This window comes from Amblyomma americanum, chromosome 2 (genome assembly GCF_052857255.1).
Source record: "Amblyomma americanum isolate KBUSLIRL-KWMA chromosome 2, ASM5285725v1, whole genome shotgun sequence".
Classification (NCBI taxonomy): domain Eukaryota; kingdom Metazoa; phylum Arthropoda; class Arachnida; order Ixodida; family Ixodidae; genus Amblyomma; species Amblyomma americanum.
Window position 1 is genome coordinate 165,507,166 of NC_135498.1, and position 22,589 is coordinate 165,529,754.

A 22,589-nucleotide genomic window follows, 5' to 3' on the forward strand; every position below is an offset into this window, starting at 1 on the left:
TCCAGGTCAATCACAAATGAGGCGCCTTCCTGACTGTCTACTTGAAGGAACATCACTCTCTCTCAGGATGCCCACCTCGACCGATTCTTTGAACTAAGCCAAGTTTCTTCGCCGCTGTGCCCCTAGAAAGTTGTCTGCTGCCTCAGCCCTCTTTTCCAGCGTCTTGCACTATCTTTCTCGAAAGAAACTCGCCAGACGACTATGACAGTTCCTTATGATCTGTTCGGCCACCACCAAGTCCCGTAAATCATTGTACGTTGTGGCCGTTCCCAACATCTCGACCCATCAATGAAAACGACTGAGCAAGCGTGCGGCGTATTTCTTGCCCATTTCTTTATCAAGCGGCTTACTTTCACGAAACCTTTCGCGATAACCCTCTGCTGTGAACCGAAAATGTTGGAGCAGGGCTAGTTTTGCCTCATCATAATCCATTGAATCTGCTGGAGACAATCGACCGAACACGCGGACAGCCTTCGCAGACAAATACATACTCAGTGCTTTAGCCCATTTTTTCTTGGGCCAGATGCGCCCTTCTGCGATACGCTCAAAACACTTTATGTACGCATCCAAGCCATCCCTGCTATCGTCGAAGCTCGGGATCAATTTGTGAAGGTTAACGGCTGCTGAGGGCACTGGTGCGGGCTTTCGATTACCCCCACCAGATTCTGCGAGCCTTAATTGGAGCTGCAGTCTACGCTCTTAGGCCTCTGCTAGCGATTTTGAATGCTTGCGTTCGACTTGTGCTGTACGCTCTTCTGCCTCTGCGTGCGCCTTTGCATGCTCGCGTTCGGCTTCTGCTTGGGCCTTGGCATGCTCGCGTTTGGCTTGTGCTTTGCTCTCTTCAGCCTCTGCTAGCACCTTTTCGTCCTCGCGTTGAGCATCACGTTTGGCCGCGCGTTCCTTCTCTTTTTCGGCGGCAACCCGCGAACGCAGCTCGGCGTCTTTCAACCACAAATCTTTACCTAATCGAATGAAATCCTTTAGCGTGTTCAACGTTTCTCTTTACGGACCTGCAAAAGCGCGATAAAACCACGGCTACGTCCTGTCGCGGACGCCAATTGCCGCGAAATAATTCGTTTTTGGGGAAAAGAAATGGGCCCCGCCGCGGTGGCTCAGTGGTTAGGGCGCTCGACTACTGATCCGGAGTTCCCGGGCTCGAACCCGACCGCGGCGGCTGCGTTTTATGCGAAGCATACTAGCCGCACAACCGAGCTCTTCCTTGCTGCGCCGCGCGCGGCCGCGTAGCTACCACTTGACCTACATCGGCGCACCACGTGATATGACGTCACAACAGCTGTGAAAGCTGGGGCTCAACTCGTGCGCTCGCTTGCGGACGCGCAGCCTCCGCCGGCGGCCTAACTCCCGCTCCTACCGCTAGCAGGTACTGACGTCACGCAATTGTATAAAAGGCTACGCACTCGTTGAGTCAGTTGAGCAGCGAGATGTCGGCCAGGGAGAGGGCGGCTCGCCAGACCGCAAAGCGCAAGTTACAAAGAGCCACAGAAACGGGAGAAGAACGAGAAGTACGGCTTGCCAAGCGACGTATGCTTCGCATCCTAGGCTTAGCCATAAGCTAAGCCAGGCCATTTTTGTGGAGGAAAAACGCTAAGGCGCCCGTGTGCTGTGCGATGTCAGTGCACGTTAAAGATCCCCAGGTGGTCGAAATTATTCCGGAGCCCTCCACTACGGCACCTCTTCTTCCTTTCTTCTTTCACTCCCTCCTTTATACCTTCCCTTACGGCGCGGCTCAGGTGTCCAACGATATATGAGACAGATACTGCGCCATTTCCTTTCCCCCTAAAACCAATTATTATTATTATTATTATTATTATTATTATTATTATTATTATTATTATTAAAAGAAATGGCGCAGTATCTGTCCTAATATATATTGTTGGACACCTGAACTGCGCCTTAAGGGAAGGGATAAAGGAGGGTGTGAAAGAAGAAAGGAAGAAAGAGAGGCCGTAGTGGAGGGCTCCGGAATAATTGGCAGCGCATCCCCGACTTTCCGAAGGGAAACGCTATCGCGTGCAGGTTCGAACAAGAGAACAATAGAACGAAGAGATCAAACAAAAAAACGAAGCCGTATTTCTAAATTAAAGGAAAAGGGCCAATAAGAAACGGAAAGAAAAGAAAAACACACACTCAACACGTTTACGACACCCAAGAATAAAGGAAAGAGTTCATCAGGTCCTGAGTGTCCCAGGTGAAGCGGGGATGTCTTGTAGACAGTGCAGAGGCGGCTGGACGTGGTGCGACGTTTCGCTGGCGTTGCGTCGAAGGAAGTGGCGGAAGGGAGCCAAGGTTGTAGCGGGAGCGGAGAGAACTGCAGGAACATGCCGGTGGTCTCCCGTCAACAGCCCAAAGAACTTGGCAGCAGCAGGTGACGCGTAGCCAGGACCCGTCGACGGCGTCCCGAGATGCCGGAGGATTGATGTAGGCTATCCAAGAGTGCCTTTCGGCAGCACGCACCCTCAGTTTATTGGCTGCCACCTACACGCTTGGAGGGAACGCAGGAGGTTCCCGTCGGTGATCCAAGGGAGGTCCACGGCAGCATGGACCCACCGTCCGACGGCTGCCACCTCCACGCTTGAATGACACGATCTCTGCTGCGCTGTCTCCCTTCACACCTCGGTTTTCTGACACGTCAGCTCTTCGCTCCTCGTGCTCTCCACGCTCTTTGTCGCCGTCGCCTCGCACAGACCTTTCGCCGCGCGCACGCGCAACGCTGGGCTTGCCAGCGCAGCGCTCCGCTGTCCGATGCACCACTGTCGACGTTCCGCGTTCAAAAATCCTTCGAAGGTTTGTTGTGCACCTCAAAGGTTGTAAATATGGGTGAGAATAGAAGCTACGCAATTACGTACTTTATCGGCACAATTTGAATGTTATCTATATCACCAGCTCTGCTATTATTTAAGGAGACAAAAATACTACAAACTTCGTTTTCGTTGGTAGGATCTAAAAGGACACCGTAATGATTGCCCTTCATATTGAGATTTACAGTTTTCTGGGGTGTTTTTTGTAAAAAGCTTCGTTAAAAAAATTTTGAACTTTTCTGCAAGCTCGATTCCATCTACATTGTGATCCTCGAGAGCAAGACTTGGAACACCTGTAGAACTTGTTTTGTGATCAAGTAGTTTGTTGATTTTCATCCAGATTTGCGCTATTCCATCGCAAGTTTCCCTCAAACTCGTTATGCAGATATTTTCTTTTTAATTTATTAAGTGAGTAGTTAATTTAATACGATACTCTGAATCTCTCTATCATCCAGGGACTTTTTTTTCAGAAATTCCTTGAACAACTTGGATTTCTTTGTAATCATCTTTAGATATTCGTGGTTGATCCAAGGTTGCGATTTCTTCTTGATTTCTTATTACCTTTTCTTTAAGACGTTCATGATATAATGAGTTAAAAGGAGAAATGAATAACTCATATGCGTCATCGGCCGCATCGGAAGAAAATACCATTCCAACTTTCGTTTAGAATATTGAACGAAGCGCTTCAAAAGCCACTGGTGTGACGCACTGTTGTTTTCACGGCGCGTAATTCAGTTCTTTGCTTTTTGATGCCTTTTACAAGTACATGAATCTCGTAGTTGTCACTAATATCACAGCATAAAACTCCACAAAAAATATAATTGCTATTTATGTTGCTGAGATATCAAGAAGGGTAGGAGTTTCCATTGTGACGCGGGTTGCAGTTTGGGTTAAAAAAAGATGGCCACTGGACTCTACCATTGATACAAACGTCATTTGAGGAGGAGAAGGCTTCAGCAAGTCGATATGAAGGTCTCCACTGAGAATTAAGTTAAGGTTTATTTGATTGGCATAATTCAGCAAGTGAACTAAATGATCGGTAAAAACATCAACAGAAGAATGCGGTGGTCTATACATGACTGAAAACACATGTACTTGTGATGCAACTGTTAAAGATTCAACATCATCACTTATTAAAGAAAACTGAGCTATAACATCACAGGGAAGAGCATTTTTAAATATTGCCACGCCACCCTCATGTTTAAATGTCCAATTTAGGAGGAAGGTTTGGTAGCAGTCTCGTTTGTATACTTCAGTTTTGAGTGTGGATGTGTACCAAGTCTCAGTCAATATATGGCTTCGAATTTAAAACTTGATTCACCAAGAAGTAAGGATAGTTCGTCTTCATTATGTCTTGCAGGCGAATGTTTAGATGAAATCAGGTTAGATATACGTCGGTGTAAGAGCGTTTTACAGCGTTTACGTCACGGGGTAAAACTGCCATGCTAAAAAAAAACAAAGAAGCACGTGATGTCCTTACTTAGGCAATTTTTGCCAGATCCTGTTCATCTCGAGTGCGCACTGTAGATGACAATTCGTCTTTCTTTGGCAGAATTCTTCCGCCAATTGTGCAAACCAAGCTCCAGCCTGCGGCCTTCTGTGTTACAGCCTCACTCAACAGGACTTTGAGAGCAGGATAGATATGCTCGTGTATGTATATTGGTATTTTGGTTGAACATTCGAAATCCTCAATTGCAATTCTCATTTGCTTTGCTTTCTGTAGCACTGTGTCACAATTGGAACGATTCTTAACCTGCACAATGATGTTAGGAGTTGTATTTGAATCTTTTCCCGGGATGCGATGGCACACTTCAATGTCTGATTCGGTTGTCGGTTCGATTTTATTCAAGGTCTTGGAAAGATCATCTGCCTCCTTTGTTATGCCTTTTATCTGTAGATTGCATTTTCCTAAGTACTGGTTTGAAGCAGTCATGCGTTGTTCGTGTTCCGAGGTTTTCTTTTTTATCATTTCACGTATTTCAGCAGTGCCTCATAAGCCTTCTTCAGAGCTTTGTTGTCATTTAGGAGTTGGGTTTTTTCTTTCGTTAGCCCTTCAAGATTATTGAAAAATTTCGAACTAGTTTTGAATTCTCTTACTTCCTTTCTGATCTCAGGCTCAAGATTTGCGTTGAATTCATTTTCTTTTCGCAGTTCGTCACGGAAGAGAGCAAATTATGACATGTGGGAAATAGAACAGGCAGAACAGAAAACACAAGGGCAGCAACAAGGGCAGCGCAATTAACGTTTGGTGCAATTCGGCACCAAAGAGCTAAAACAATGTCACACTGCAGTCACCGCATGGTGAGGCTCACGAGATGTCCTTGATTGCTAATACATGCAATAATTTTTTGTTAATATCTGCACTAAATACGATGGAAAGCCGGTACAGTTTGCAGCCACTCAGAAGATTTGAAAGGAGGGGGGGGGGATCTATGTCTCTCCATTGAGGGCATTCTCGCACTTATTCTTCAGTTAACAAACAAGGCGATGGGTCCCAAACAAATTCAGAATACGCTTTTAAGTTTGTTCCTAATTGTTGAGCAATCCATTTAAAAAAATGTAATCTCTGAAGGCCGGTGAATTGGCAAGATAATTAATATATTAAAAAGAGGGGGGGAAGGGGTTCAAAGTTAGTACCAAGTTACAGGCCAGTTGCACGCACATCAACCGACTCTAAAATGTTAGAACACGTTGTTTCTAAATATATCAGCGGATAATTATCCGGGAATAACATTCTCAGCGAGTTTCAGCATGAATTTCCACAGGTATTTTCAACGGCTATGGAAATGCAATGAAACACACTCGACCTGTGCCAGATTTTGGATTGTGGGGAACAAGCAGACATGATTTTTCTCGAGTCTCACTAAGGCTTTCGATAAAGAGTGTCATAGAAAATTGCTGCTCGAGCTAAAATCATTGCTGAGTGATAACGAATCGAAAAAGATTTATTATCAGCTTTGGTAACAAGTGGGTGTGTGTATCTCGCTACGTGGCCGTCTGTGGAGGCTGGCGTCGACCTCTTGTCATGACCTGCACTTGTGTTTCGAGGTCGGAGCTGAGGAGCAACGTCGCCCACGGACCTTCGGGCCTCTGAAGCGATATTGGTGGGCGATATGTCGGACAGTGTCAGGAAATGAGGTCTACGGTGGGTTTTGCCGCCGCATTCCGAACCTTTCTAGGATCGCTCTACCCACCCTGCTTTGAGCGAGCCTGAGCTCTTGCATTCTCCTATGAGCTTCAGTCAACTCCTATAACGTGCTGTGTAGGCCGACTTGCTGTAGCTTCCGGTGGAGGTGTTGATGGCTGGACCTAGGACTGCATTGCGGACCTTCCTGATGGCTCCTTCAATTTTGAGCTTCTCGGTTTTGTACAGCTGTCAATAACGGGCGGGCGTAGGTAATTCTACTGATGCCAAAGGCCTGCACGAATGTTGTTGTTTGGGTAGCAGCATTCTTAATTAACCGCGAGCAGTTTGTGAGTATTGATGGTCAGCAGTCCGACACAGGGCAAGGTATTTCAGGTGTGCCACTGGACGCTGTCCTCCCTCCGGCCGCTCTTATTATGGCATGATCAGTGACATGATCGAACACTGGCTCCTTAAAGCTAGGCTATACACGGACGACTGCTCATTTGTACGGAAGTGAAATTTTCAGAGGAGCAAGTAATGTTAAATTAGTGTCCAGCATGGGTGAATGGTGTTCACAAAGCCAAATGGCAAAAGAAAACGGTAGTTAGGTCTATAATTCTCATACGCAGCACTTAGAATCTTTATATAATGCACTTAGATATATGCTAAACTGGGTAATTGAGATCAAATAACTAGGCCTAGCAATGACCTCGAACCTCTTATGAACACCACATGTATATGAAGTAGAAGACAAAGCCAAGAACAGATTAGGATACATCCACAAATTCATACAGAACACGGCACGAAATACGGCAACAGAACAGGAACATACGCGACCGGACCGGCGCCAACTTAGAACTAAATTTTATTTCGCGTCAAATCTGCCTTTTGTGAGCCAACACGCCGTAATATCGGTGTAATCACGCATTCGCAAACTCACGAAGCCAACACACGCAGTACAACAGACCACTGAAAGAGATCTAATGCATGAAAGACGATAATTAACCACATAACATATTTTATCATGGTCATCCGGAAAAAACCCCAAAAAACGTCAAGAGAAATATAACAAACAGCTCTTCATAACATGAAAATCAAACGATCATGGCCACGCCAACCTTTACAAACGAAAACGATACAAACGCAAGAGGAGTGATACCAGATTACCAACAAGAAACGTGAAAAAAAAACGGTGAAGAATGAAGATTTAAGACGACCGCCGCCTCAAAGGTACAAGCGGCGGAAAGCTTGGTGAGAGCAAGAAACCTTTAACAATCGGAACCGGTCAACCAGCAACTATATGAATGATATCCGATGACCAACAAGATGCATAGAGAAAAGTGAAAAAAAGTGTGAAAAACAGGCTCGGACCACAGTCTGCATCAAAGGTAGAAAATCCGAAAATCAATACGCGTAAACAACGGCATATATTAAAAAAAAAGCACCCAATGCTGAAGGGAGTGCACGACAAAACGAAGAACCTGCAAAAATTCTTCTAGCAAAGTAAACTCCTCGTTGCTAAGCGTAACGGATGGCTTGCTGACGCATCTGCTCCCTTCTTTCCTGATATAATACGCTTCCAACACCTCTCTCTCTCGAATCTGTTCTTTCCACTCATGGCTGCAATTCCTGCAAGCTTTGCAGCCATCCACTATGAAGCTTCCTTCATTACTTCGCAGATTTCGGCAGTGTTCGCTGGCACGCTCATTGAAACACCGACCTTCTTGGCTAATGCAGATGAGCCCGCAGCTTATGGGAATCTGGTAAACAACCCAAGTCCTGCACTGTGTGAACTTGTTTTGACGTTTTACAATACAAGCCTGTTGTTTTTTCTCTGTTATTCATGGCGCAAAGCTTAGAAAGTTTGCAGAAGGCATATGGGTCATTCATAGAAGTTGCTGGTTGATCGGTTCCGGTTGTTAAATGTTTTTGGCACTCATCACACCTTTCGCCGTTTGTACCTTTGACCCTGCTTTGGTCTCAAATTTTTTTCTTCACTTTTTTTTCACGTTTCTTTTTGGTCGTCTGGTAACACTCCTCATCCGGTTGTATCGGTTTCGGTTGTTAAGAGTTTGTTTCGTCATGATCGTTGGTTTTCATGCTGATGTAGAGCTGTTTGTTATATTTTTCTTGACGTTTTTTGGGTTTTTTCTTTAAGTTGGCCATAATAAATAATGTGAGGTGGTTACTTATCGTGCTTCATGTAATAGATCTCTTTCAGTGATCTGTTGTACTGCGTGTGTTAGCTTCGTGAGTTTGCGAATGCGTGATTGCACGGGTGTTACGGCGTGTTGGCTTAGAAAAAGGCATGCCTCACGTGAAATGAAATTCAGTTGTAAGTTGACGCTGGTCCTGCCGTGTATGTTTCTCTTCTGTCCTTGTATTTCGCACCGTTTTCTTTGTGAATCATGAACAAACTAGCCCAGACTAGAGTTCTTCTGGGATACACCAGGCGAATGCTTAAACACGCCACATCTCAGACGAAATTATCCGCATAGAAGTTATTGGTCCGCCTCATATTGGAATATGCATTTGAAGCATGGTATCCCCATATCACTTTCAAAAAGAAACTAGTCCAGCGGCGTGCTTCGCGTTTCGTGTATTCATGCTATCGCAGTAAAGATTCCGTTTCCCCGCTATACACACGAGCAAATTTGCCTCTTCTTCAGCTTAGAAGAGAACAATAGCAGCTGCACTCGTCCTATGGTAATGAACCGTCTTGCACATATCGACACACTGCATTACATAGAGGATGAGACACTGCGAATCACTCGCCATAAGCATAGTACACGTGTGACAGAGGTGAAAGTTTCGAAAGGCTACTTTAAACATTCATACTTTTTATCTGCAGCACGACACAGGGATAAAATTCCGGAATACTTTGTTATATGGCGAAATTGCGAAGAATTTCGGTCCCGTCTTGAAGAAGTGTACAAAAACATTAGCTAAAGGTGGAGGGGATGTCATTTTTGCCGGCCTCTTGCTGCCAATTTTTTGTATGTTGCGCTTCGGTCAGAGCAGCGCACCTGATGGCAAGATTTACAGCTTTACCGTATTTTGCCTGGTCGTTGCTTGTTTAGGCTCCCACCTTTATTTTGATGAGGGTTGGAAGCGATAGTGTGAATAAATAATAAACAAATTAAATTAATAACTTGTCTAACAGTTGCGCTAATTAATTTCGCTTTAGTTTGGCTCGCATTAGGGCTCGCTAATGATGTTTTGTGCTTTTCAACATGTTTAATTATGCACATTAACCGTACTCGGCGTGGCGCGTATGATCGGGTGAAGATGCGCGCTCGCTCCTGAGCTCGCCGCGGCATTTCCCCTCGTCGAGGGGCGGTTCGTACGTTGTGCTCGCTGAAGGCTTCATTCGGAGGCCACGCAGAAACAGGGCGGCATTTTCGCCGCGTTGCCCTCGTACCTTGCGCAGTAAAAAGCGTGTGCACGCTATGCACCGCGTCCCAGCAAGCCGATTCTTTGCATGCCAGAAATACGCACGGAACGCTGAAACATTTTGATTTCCATCTGCCTCATTTTTCCAGCTTCGGTAGTTTCTTCAGGCCTTTGATCAGTGCAGCATCCGTGACTCAGTGGTTATGGGGCTATGCTGCTGACAGGAAAGATGCCGGCCGCAGCGGTCGCATTTCGATGGAGGCGAAATGCCTGCGCGATGTTATTGCACGTTAAAGAACCCCAGATGCTCGAAGTTTCTGGAGCCCTTACTACGGCGTCCCTTTGGGACATGAGACCCCATGAACTATAAGCCAACCTCTGACGTTTCTGCCCAACACGATCTAGTTTTCGGAATGAGGTGTGCAATCGTGCGAAAGACTGCTAGCTTCAAATGATCGTCATGCGTGTGAGCAACCGATAATTTAAGCACCGGCCTGTCTCCTATTTACACATTATGGCAAGAGAGCGGGATCTGGTAAATCACATTCCTAGGCGAGGTGTCAATTTGGTTCTGACGCGGTATCGAGCCTCCTTGCCAAACGGGGCAGGTGAACTAGCATGAATAGCACATTTTTCTTTTGCTGCAGACATTACTACTTTCTCGCTCACCGTGCGGCCAACCTTATTGAGGGAGTGCGACAACTCGGATATGCGGCACCACTTGACTTGTACTTCTGTATGGGCATTAGGTACACAAGAGCAGCCATGTCAAACGTTCTAGGACACAAATTAGAAAATTGTAAACAGGTATGGAAATATTAAAGGTCATCGTGCATTCTTCTGATGTATGGAGCAAAATCATTCTTTTAAAGTGTTTCCATCGATCGCATCGAACAGCTGACACTGCCTTACAACACCAATTGGAATCGCTTTCGGTGATAGAAAATGCACGAGAGCCGTCGGGTGATGTGCGGATATACTGATTGTTACGGAGAAACATTGCATTATTTAAACAAATTATATTCATAAATGGTTTCCCGCTCATAAATGCTTTTGTTCAGAATTTTTGTGTATGCCACTAAATTGTAATGTTGACATCGGGCTGTGTGATATCGGTTCCTGTGTGCCAATGTCCCTTTGCTGTTCAGCCTCCCTTCACCCCATAGCGGCATGATCACACGGAGCGGTGAGCTTGAGTCGGATTGAAGGGAAGACCAATTATACCTGATCCACCGGGACCTCGACATCCTCAATAGATCCATTGATTCATGCCCAAATAAAGAAACTGCGGCCTCCTCCTTTCTCTCCGCAGGTACGTGTACTCCAAAGGCGGGGACGCCTTCGATGCAGCCGTGACAACTCTCCTGTGCAACGGGCTCGTAATTCCCGAGTCAATGGGCCTTGGTGGCGGCTTCGTGGCTACCATCTATCAGGCGTACGTACGATGGCTTTCCTTGCGGCTATTGAATAAATCTGCAATACGCTCAAGTGCATGCACTGCAGTGAACGGGGTTCTAGTAAATCTGCCACAGAGCATTTTGCACTGGGTAGCGCTGGCTTTGACGAAACGACTTGGGACAGGTACAGAGACACGACGAACAGAACGAGCATCGTCTCTCCATCCCTGTCTCTATAGTCTATCTATCGCCTCTCTGTCCCTGTCCCAAGTGGTTTCGTCCACGTTAACACTAGTCACTGCAAAAATGCTATGCCAACTAGTCCCATTCGTCGGTTTACTGTCACACAGCTCTGCGGCGTGCCCAGTCTTGTGCAGAGGCAGGTGCGCGCCATTCGACCGCTGGTAGCGCTCTTAGCATGCCCGAAGAGTAGAAGGACTGGGACGTACGGGTAGGCTTGCATCTTCAAACTATACTGCGCTTCGCTCGTCGCTCTTCTTCGGCTTAACACCTGCAGTCGACGGCCACACAGAACAGCAAGCACGAAAATGACGCTTCTGGGTGCACGTTAGCTTTCAAACCTGTCGAAAGATCCTACAGCCAGTGCTGATTTGTCATGAGACCGATCTCCTGCTGGCTAATTTCCCACGATTCAAGTTGCATTCGCTCTGAGAATAACACAAAGCGCGGCATGTCCACGATGTCTTTATTCTATACCTAGACAAGCCTAAAGTGTAGCCCCGAGTGCACCTGGTTTATTCTGGCCTGCAATGCCTCTGCGATGCGGTTCTACGTGTTCACTTTACCCCAACTGATCGCCAGGTATCTTAGGCTCCCGACGCTTGGGTGGAGCGCGGTTGACGCATTTGGTGAGTTGTATAGATGAACGTAGCGGGCTAGTCGGGCTGATGTGCACAGTGCCTCCCTGAGAGCTTGAGAATGTGACTCACGGGTACAGGATATATGCTAGCTATTGCCGGTTGCTTTGTGTGCTGATGGGACAGTATTTTGAAGTATATTTTTTTTGCTTCAATGGCCCTGCCTTGGAACAGTCACTCATTTCTTTTTCCACATTAAGGGACAAAAAAGAGGTGAAAACACTGATTGCCAGTGGGACTGCTCCCTCAAAGGCCAAAGGAAACATGCTCGTCCCAAACCCCGACCCGGAAGAGCCCCTCCCAGGTGGGTGATGCGCTTTGGAATCGAAGTCAGTAGGCGCAGAGGGGGAGCCTCCCGATCGCGGAGTATAAAGTAGTGCAAGATATAATGATGTGTTTATGCATTTTGAAACCATGTTCTAAGCGAATTTGTGCTAACGTAACTAGACATCTGCGCGTAAAAGTAATCGTGACGCGTTGACCTCGCACAAAAATACGAACCCCTCACAAAACCGCATAGCCGCCTCGAATATATGCTATTACTTGTACGAGCGCATTGTTTTGTAGCGAAAGCTACACTGGCCAAGAACTCGCAGTTTCTCGGTGCTCGCAGTCCCACCGTGGTCGCACCGCACCACGTGACCAATCACGTGACTGGTCACGAGACCAATCGCGTTACAAACCACCTGACCAAAAAAAACAGACTAACCTGTACTTGCTATAAAGAATAGCCAAAGCTAACCAAGCTATGCCTTAGCTTTCGCTACTTATATCCTGGCAGAACCGAGCTAAGCAACTGTTAATTTTTTACTGAAAATTTATTGAGAATTTATATTTTGAAAATTATGAAACTATGATAGCGCGAAAGTGTACTCTTCGCGTGGCCCCCTGGTATACCCCAGCCACAATTAAAGCTACCGGGTCAGGCTTTTTCCTGTATATTGGTGTGCACTTTTGATTCTGAAGTAATTTCTTGAGTGTAAAACCTCTTTCGTTTAAGCCGCATGACTTATCTGGAGCAGTCTATTAAATGAGAAAAACGTGATGCGCCGTATTAAAGCGACAGCGAAAGGCCCCGCTGTCCAGAAAATCCGGCATCGGCGTTGTCGGTGCTGTGAGCGAAAAATCCCGAGCGTGCTCCTCAGAGAGCAACCCAGGGGGTAGATGGGCCATATATGCCCAGTGGCCTTGCGGCGTTATCACAACCTGCCAACTGAATAGTGAGCAAGCAGCCAAACGGGGCAGATGGCAGTTAATGATTGGTCGCTCGGGAAGAGCAACTTGGGCCGCACAAGGCCCACTGCTTGGAGCACCTGCCATCGCAGGGCAGTGCTACATCGCTTAATCGCTGCACCACTGCACCCCAGGATGGGTATGAGGACTCCCAGATATCTATGAATGTAGAGAACGACCTGCAGCATATATGAGAATTAACCCATTACGCTCTCGCGTCCTACGCTAAAGGCGCAGCTTAAATGACCTCTTCAATTTTTTTGTTCACGTGCGTTTTTGCGGGTTGGACGTATCCTTCGTCGGAAATATCATTAATCCTTTTATTGGAGTCTTTTTTTTTTGGTACAAGACGGTGTCTTCGGTTGGCTTCTACTGACGAATTGGCAATTATGAATACTGATATCATATTTATTTCATTCAAAGGGCGGCACATCTTAATTTAGTAAGGAAAATTAAATGACACGACTATAAACATTGGATGCAAGAAGGATAATTTTTGGAGGGATAATAAAAAAAGTGCTGGCGTGTTTCATTTATTACATGATGAGACTTCTGTTACGACGACATAATTATAATTATGCCTGTTAAATTCTATTTAATTACACATTTAACGCTGGAAACCACATATCACTGGAAACCACTCCCTTACTACAAATCCACTCTGCCTTGGGGGATTCCACTAAGCATTTGACCAACACTGTTCCCACTTCGAGTTATTGATCAATTCGCTCTCGCCCTATCATAAGCTTGCCGTCCCGGTTAGCTGAGTTGGTAGAGCGACTTCTTCGGTGAAGCGGTGGTCCCGGGCTCGAACTCCGTACGAGGACGAATTTTTCTTACGAAGTTTCCGAAGTTTCCAGTAAAGCTGTATAACTTTCTTTTGTGGGCGTATGGCTGCGTTTGGGTGGATGCCAATGCGTAATTATTTGCTTATTACAAAGCTACTCCACCTTTGGGGATTCCCCTAAACATTGGATTGTCGAGCATTCAGCTGTTATTTCTGAAACCGATGGATTACTTCGGAAGAAAGGCGCATAAGTGTCTAGACCGCTGGAAATATCAACCCAACTTTAAAAAAAAAAAAAGCTCAGAGGGAAGAGGGAGTGGAAGAAGCAAGAAAGCAAGTGGCGCGATGCATGTACTGAGTTCGAAGCGTTTATACCAGTATATGCAAGCTCTAGCACGGAAAAAAGATGACTCGTTGGACGGAAACGAACCACCTATACAGCGGACAAGGGTTGGACGGAGTCGCGGGAAACTGACTCTTATTCGCGTTATTTAACACTTTAGAAGCCCTGCCTTATAGAACATTCCTTGACTGTATTATTGAACCACATCTCCGCTGTTTACTAAACGTATCACCAACGTCTTGCTTTTCATTTGCAGGGGGGCTCTTTGTAGCTGTACCGGGAGAACTTCGAGGGTACAAAGCACTCGTACGAAAAGCCACGGGGGGGAGTTACGACCACTTCAATTTCGCAATTTGGCTCGCCGAAACCGGCTTCCCCGTCGGAGCTTCCCTTGCCGATGCGACTCAAGAACAGCTGGACAACATCCTCGATAACGACTACTGGGATATGCAGTGAGCGCCTTTCATTTTATCAACCTTATTTTTATGCGCTGCCCACACGCATCACCGCGTCAGGCTTAATATGGTTGCGCCGTCTAATTTCTTGTTCACTGTGCAGCCATTCAATGACCAATCGGTTTTAAGAGCGTCAGCTATGACCGCATACGTATTCAAGGACGCGTCTGTCTGGAATGAAGATGAAATTGATCAAAACCGTTACCACGTAACCACACTGCATCGCACAGCCACACGACCGAAGTTAATCGCGCTTTAAAATTCTAAAAACTGATAAGGCTGTCACCAACTACCGGAGAAGACATGAAGTAATTTATGGTTTATGGTTTATGGGGTGGTTTAACGTCCCAAAGCGACTCCGGCTAAGAGAGACGCCGTAGTGAAGGGCTCCGGAAATTTCGACCACCTGGGGTTCTTTAACGTGCACTGACATCGCACAGTACACGGGCATCTAGAATTTCGTCTCCATCGAAATTCGACCGCCGCGGCCGGGATCGAACCCGCGTCTTTCGGGCCAGCAGCCGAGCGCCATAACCACTCAGCAACCGCGGCGGCTACATGAAGTAATTTGCAAATATAGGCATCTTAGAGTAAAAATATGGATTTTTTAGAATAGTATTACCAGTGTTGGCGGACACCATAAAACCGGTGAGTCGTGCTAAGTTGTAAAATTGTTAACTAAATTTAATAATTACATTTATAACTATTAGAGTTAAGCACCTAGTTGCATTTAGTGATTTGTAGCCAGTCATTAGTAATAGCCATATCAGGTTTTAGAATTTCGAAAATGCGGTTACCCTTGGTGCTGCGGCCGGACAAATTTTGGCTTGACTAGTTACGTGCACAGGACGGGTTGCTTTGCCTGCATGCTTATGAAGGTGCATGTATTTGGCTCTATGTACCCTGTTTTTGTCGAGCCCCAGATCCGAAGATAATCGCGGTTTAAAAATTCTAAAATCTGATAAGGCTGTCACTAACTACCGGCTACAAATACTACTTGTCACTAGGTTCCTACCTCGAATAGTTAAAACGTTAATTATCAGAAATTAGTTCACCAGATTATTCACTAACTTTCCGGTGTCCGCCAACACTGTAGTACTACGCCGCAAAAGCCATATTTTCACCAGCAAAAGCCTATTTTTGAAAATTACTTAGCCTTGCCGGTGACACCTGATATATGCGCCATTATAGCACCATCGAAGTGGGGCGCCCCGGGGTACCACCATTTGTATAAAATTTGGGGACCACCCATTTGACACAGGCTGTTCGAAAAGGTTTCAGATGACTTGGTATGTTCTCGAGGAAAAAATTACTAATTGAGATGAAGCCCAAAGTATGTGTGGGAATCGCACCCATTAACTTTTACGCCTTCCAACCGTGCATTCCGAGAACCCTTACACGGCCATTACGGCCGAACTGTTAGTAGCAGTGGGTTCCGGATGGCGTCAAACGATTCATCGTATTGCAAACCTCACTTTTATAAATTTATTAATTGATATAGCGAGGAAATAGACCTGACATAGCGATGGAGGCTGTAATTCGCAATAGTAGTACGAAATTCACGAGGTAGATGGCGCTGCTTGTGTGATACAAGTAGGGGGACAAATCAGCAATTATCGCATAAGAAAAGGGTTAAAGAAACAGAGCTCTGTGGAAAACAAGGATGCTGATGAAATCAGCACTGGGAACATATATAATTTTTAAGCAGGGAATTGCCAAGGAAAATGTCTATGATAATTGTAGGGGAAGCTCTTTGTTGTTTCAGGCCAGAACGGGAGTTTTGTGTACTAAGACATATAGAGTCAGGTACCACGAGATAGACACGTTGTGCTTTGCGTGCCGAGAGGAGGAGGAAACGGCTGAACACTGGATATTTTTCTGTAAAGGGCTTCACCCATAGTGGAAAGCAGTGGGGCTGATTTATCCAAGGCATTGGGGTTTAAGGACAGTGAAGGGAAAGTAGATTTTAAGCTCGTAGAAGTAATCAAGCGACGGTTATCTGATTGGTGGCTAAAATCAAGACAAGAATAAAATTTCATAAGTCATGGCTAGGTGGCTTGAGCCACCACCTGATTTAAATGGTGCAGCCGCATCCATCCATCCATCCATCCATCCATCCATCCATCCATCCATCCATCCATCCATCCATCCATCCATCCATCCATCCATCCATCCATCCATCCATCCATCCATCCATCCATCCATCCATACATACATACATACATACATACATACATACATACATACACACACACACACACACACACACACACACACACACACACACACACACACACACACACACACACACACACATACGTACACATACATACATACATACATACATACATACATACATACATACATACATACATACATACATACATACATACATACATACATACATACATACATACATACATACATACATACATACATACATACATACATACACACACACATACATACAAGTTTCTAGCTGACAGCCGTGCGGTGCGGACGCACGTTTCGGTGCTCGTCGGATTACGCGTAGTGAGCGGGACCGACGACGGCGATAGTGACGTAACTGCTTCAGATATATGAGTTCTTTTATTTAATATTTTGAAAGTTAAGATTTAGGCTAGTTATTAGTTAGGCTAGTTATTAGATTTAAGCTAGTTAGGTGTAGCGCAGGCTAAAGAACAAAATTTAGGTCAGTTACCTAACGGCCGTGTCTGGGTCTGGCCGGCAGGTGTATATTTTCAGCGCTCATTTCTGAGTTAACGGTTTTAGAAAGGGTAATTATTCATTTTCTAGGTGCTCCCCAACTGCGTTAGGCAGAATTTTATTTGAGCACGTGTTTGCAAGTGTTTTTTTATCCTGTAGATATTCTAGGATTTTGTGGTGGAAAAAATCGAGTGTTGGTAAGATACTCAGAATAATCAGGCAACTGTAAGTGAAAAGCAAGAGGTGTGAGGCGTCGAAGAATTTTAAGGAAACACGGTTCGAATCTGTAGGTGAGGCTGAAGACACAAATTTTATATGCAAATGCTGCGTATTAAGTGCACGCCTGGACATGGCTGACCAAGCGGACGCCGACCTAACGTTACGTATGGGTGCTCTAGAATGAGAGCTACACGTATAGAGGGCAGAGAAGCGCAAACCTCAAGAACAGCTTGGTCAGTTGGAAGCAAAAATGGTTACACCGCCATCGGAATCCCCAAATGCGGACATTCCAGCGCCAGCCACGTGTATGGGGCCTGCCGTGGCATGGACCGCGATAAGAAAGTAAGTCAGGCAGGTTCAGATAGGAGCAACTATGCAGAGGTGGCAGCTAGGAAGTCTGGAGGCGATGGAGAGAAACCGAACAAGCTAACCCCAAGGAATGGGGTCACAGTCGCTGAGAAGAGGCTGCAAAATCAAGAAGTTCGGTGGGAGGGAGAGTAGCATAGTGCTTATCCCTGGTGACTCAAACATGAGGAGGTGCAAATAAGCTGTAACGGAGCGTGTATATGGTGATAGGCGGGTAGTAGTCGGTGTATTTTGAGGAAGGGAAATGGAAGCGTTACTGAAGAGAGAGACAAAAAGAACTTTCTGGGAATGTTGCAAAGAGCATTTTGGTCTTCGCAGCGGCGGGGCTAAGTGACGCTTGAATGAATACGCCGCACAAGTAGTGGGAAGATTAGCAGAGGGAGTTGATGTAGGGGCGATATCACAGCAAGTGCAGATCGTGGTGTGCACAGTGCCGGAGGTGCAAGGACAGAAGGGAGTGGTTGCCAAGGACGTCGGGACGGTTAATAGAGAGATAAGAAAGTTAAGCCTGGAAAAAAGCTTGGAAGTGGCAGACATAAACAAAGAAGTGCTTAGAGCAGGCTTACAAGCGAAGTAGCAGTGTAACAAAGGTGGCTTACCCCAAGAAAGTGCCCACTATAGGAAGTCCACGAAAAAAGCTCCTTAAGAGAAATTTAACACCAGAATCCGCTATATAAACATGCAAGGGGTTTGAAAGAGAGCGAAATGGTTACAAATAAAAGAGCAGTTAAAGGACGAAGAAGTAGATGTGTACGCGCTATGTGAGACACGTCTTTGGAATCTATATTGAAGATCGACCTTTTATTAATGACTACGTCTGGGAAGGGAGCAACAAAACAACAACGGAGAGGAAGGGAGGAGGGGTAGGTAAGCTGATACATAAAGGAACAAATTGGCAAAATTAAATTCAACTTGCGATGGACAGGGGACCAATGCAGGGAAGAAAACAAGGATCTAGTTAAGCGTCTCAATGACGATATAAAGCAGTTTGGAGACGGTGCCGATATTATTCTGCTGGGTGACATGAATGGCCACATCGAGGATTTGGATGAACCCACAGATTGCAACGGGAAGTTAATGCTAGACTTATGTGAGCGACACAATGTAGCTATTGTAAATAGAGAAAATAAACGTGAGAACCCCGTAACACACACACACACACACACACACACACACACACACACACACACACACACACACACACACACACACACACACACACACACACACACACACACACACACACACACACACACACACACACACACACACACACACACACACACACACGCACGCACGCACGCACGCACGCACGCACGCACACACACACACACACACACACGCACGCACGCGCACACACACACACACACACACACACACACACACACACACACACACACACACACACACACACGAGGCGGATGCTCCACCATAAGGCCACGCTTCGGCCAGCCATCCATCCGTCCGTCCGTCCGCCCGTACGCGCGCGCACACACACACACACACACACACACACACACACACACACACACACACACACACACACACACACACACACACACACACACACACACACACACACACACACACACACACACACACACACACACACACACACACACACACACACACACACACACACACACACACACACACACACACACACACACACACACACACACACACACACACACACACACACACACACACACACACACACACACACACACACACATCCTTGGATATTTTCAGAAAGGGCACATCCGCTGATGTTTGAATTTGGTCTTCCCCATGTTTGCTGAGCACACCGTTGTAAACACTTGAAGCTTCCATCGCTAATGCTCTTTTAGGTCGTACACTGAGGCAGTGTTGGCGGCAAATATTTTGCCATACCGTACTAATCGCAAATGTTACGGCATACTTAAATGCACTGTAAACGACTTACGCACTCGGGAAAGCAGAGTTTTAATGACACTTTAGAGTAGCGGCAATGTAGGGAAAGACGCGAAATCTGGTGGGGGCGTTTCGTTTTTCTCGTCACTGTCTTAAAGGTGAGTGGCTGAGGTTTTACGTTGCCCTATAGTATAAAGCGAGAAGTGCAGAAAAGCCAGGCACCTGCGATTCCTGTTCCGAGGAAGAGTGTGAGCCAGTTTTTACCCAGTGCGTAAAAGAGTTAATGGTTACATCGCCACGGAGCAGTATCTTATGCCGATGATATGCAGCGTTGTTTTTCATTTCTATTTTTAGAACTTTTTAGAACGCCGCTGGGTCGTAAATTTAGCGAATATTTGAAATCTTTTAAACACGGTAAATATACTTTAAGATTTAAAGAAACTGGCTACAGCTTAGCTAAGGTAACCCAGGTTATGCAAGCAGAAGCTAGCGAGACACTGGATAGGCAGCGCACCCACCCTGCCACCCTGGCTGGTTGCAGTTAATGGTTGGTGCGAGTGGTCGGTCGCCCAATGAACGCAACGAACTCTTGCTGCAGTGGCGCGTGCCTGCCGCAATGTGTCGGCCTCAAGCGCTGATGCATGCAGCCCACATGTCCCTCTCACCACTGCTACGTACCTCAAAGTGCGATTGAGGCGTCCACTCACACAGGGAACCGGTTATGCACCCTTCCTTTCCTGAAAATCATCCGAGTCTAGAAGGTTGTCAACGCCAACGCCAATGAACACAATGAAGGGCCGGCGGCCTGTGGCTTCAGTTCCGCGTTCCTGGCAAAAAGTTGTCAATGCTGACACATGCAGCGAACATCTGTCACTGCCTCCACGTAGCTGCGTCTTAGGTGTCCACTGTCTAAGGAGGTGTGCGCCTATCTCGTGCTTTCGAAGTTGCCGCTCTTCATCGGTTTCGGGTGGCCGTTTCGCGTGTTTAGGCTCCCTGTCAAGTGCTAAATCCCTCGTACGGCTGGCAGTGTGTACCGGGTGATCAGACTCGGTTCGAAAGTCTGCGAGTACCCACTCTCAGGACGTCAGCTCCTTCCGAGTTGCTTCGTCAGTAGCGACACACTGGAGAGGCAGCGCAAAGCGGCCGCGGTGTTGGCGGAGCGCGCGGCTGTTGCTGCGAATCCCGTGGTGCGTCACGTGGTTACTTATACAGCTCCGCTCCCCTGTTCAAGAACATTCGTGAAAACACAGCGAAATCGGCGCCTTTGGGCTAGTAAAGCTTTCGCTTTAAAATCTTCGTGGAGTAGCGTACATCGAGACTTTACTCCAAGCAAAAAAAAAAAAAAACTACGCCCACCTTGCCTCAGCGCCCGACTTAAGAGCGTTAGCTACGGGAGCTTCAAGTGTTTACAACGGTGCGCTCAGAAAACATGGAGAAAACCAAATCCAAACATCCGCGGATGTTTCCTTTCCGTAAGCATCCCTTGAACGACACAAGCAGCGCCATCTACATCCTGAATTTTGCACTACTATTGCTATTTACAGCCACCTTCGCTATATGCGGTATATTTCCTAGTTATGAGTTCATAAATTTAATAAATGCGTGCATCACAACACGATGAACCTTTTGACACAATCCGCAACACCCTGCAACAAACGGTTCGGCCGTAATGGCCGTGTGAAGGTCATCGGGTTGCATGGTTTGGGGGCAGAAAGGCTGTCGTTGGGAACGCCAAACGTACTTTAGGCTTCATCTCAATTGGTAATTTTATCTTCCTGAACATGCCAAGTCTTTTAACGCTACTTCGAACATTCTGCGTCGAACGCGTCATCACCAAAGGTTACGCAAAAGGTGGTCCCGGGGGAGCGTCCCCCTTCGATGGCCGCTATACTGGCATATATATAACGGATCGAAAGTGCGTGTATGAAATGATGAACTTGGCGCCCGCTGTTACTATTTGATATAGTGAGGTCTATAGTGAGGTCATGTTGTAACCATTTTGGTCAATTTGACCTACATTGCAGACAGACGGGTCCTTGACAATCGTTAGTAGTAACAGATAACGCACTTAAAAAACACCACAGAGCAAGTTTTTAAATGCTGTCAATTCGCTGCTCAACAGCAGCGACAAGATCTGCAGGGAACACGAGATTCTGGTGGAGAAAAAATTTGAAAATGTTTTCGCCAGTGTACGTACTTCAAAGTTGTTCGTTAGCCATCTGTTGTCACTCTCTCGCAAAGCTTGCCTGAGTCTTCGTTGCCATACACTTAACATTCTGACCCCATGGAACAATCTGTGTTTGCCTTCAGGCCTGGCTACGATGGGCTTTTGACAGAGAATTGACAGGGAAGGACTGTTTTTTAGTTACGCTGGCTTCAAGAGATAATATCCCTATATCTCGCTCAATCGCCATGTCACTTCACGCGGTTGTCTCTGAGACCACATATAGCTTGCATATAGTATTATACACGTATTAGAATAATTTATGCTAATCTTGTTAAATTAGTTTACAGGACGAGGAACAGATTGATGTTTGAGCGAGCAAGCCAAAGCGGGCCACGGAGGATACTATAGTAGTTATTCTTGCTTTTTTTTTTAAATACGCCAAACAGGAGTTACTGAACTCCTCTGCGGCCAGCCTATCCCAGTGCCAGTGGGATCTACTCATATGTGGTTGTGGGCACCATTGAAGTGACGCTAGCGCGGACGTTTTCCGCGTATTATATGCATCACCTCTCCTCCGCCCGCAATGCACTTTGCTTCCTTTGATTCTCGCTATTAGGAAGCGTGCGATATGGAAAGTTTGCCGCTCGTTTCCACAACTACAACGAGATTATATGTGCTGTTAATTTCTGAGATTGGCTGGATTCCTGCTTATAGCAAGCAATGGTATAAGAGGATCACGGAAAAAAAACAACGAAAAAACTTTAGTCGTCCTCATAGCACACAATGTCGCTTGATTTAAAACAAGC

At 46.2% G+C, this 22,589-nt stretch overlaps 1 protein-coding gene across 1 annotated transcript in view; it reads left to right on the forward strand.

Annotated features, from left to right (window-relative positions):
• LOC144119246 (scoloptoxin SSD14-like) overlaps window positions 1-22,589 on the forward strand; it is a 71,202-nt gene that overhangs the window by 25,717 nt on the left and 22,896 nt on the right. Inside the window, exons 5-7 of the mRNA XM_077651915.1 lie at window positions 10,652-10,774; window positions 11,815-11,918; window positions 14,234-14,429. Of these exons, the coding sequence (XP_077508041.1) occupies window positions 10,652-10,774; window positions 11,815-11,918; window positions 14,234-14,429 (423 nt within the window). The remainder of the gene's footprint in view (window positions 1-10,651; window positions 10,775-11,814; window positions 11,919-14,233; window positions 14,430-22,589) is intronic.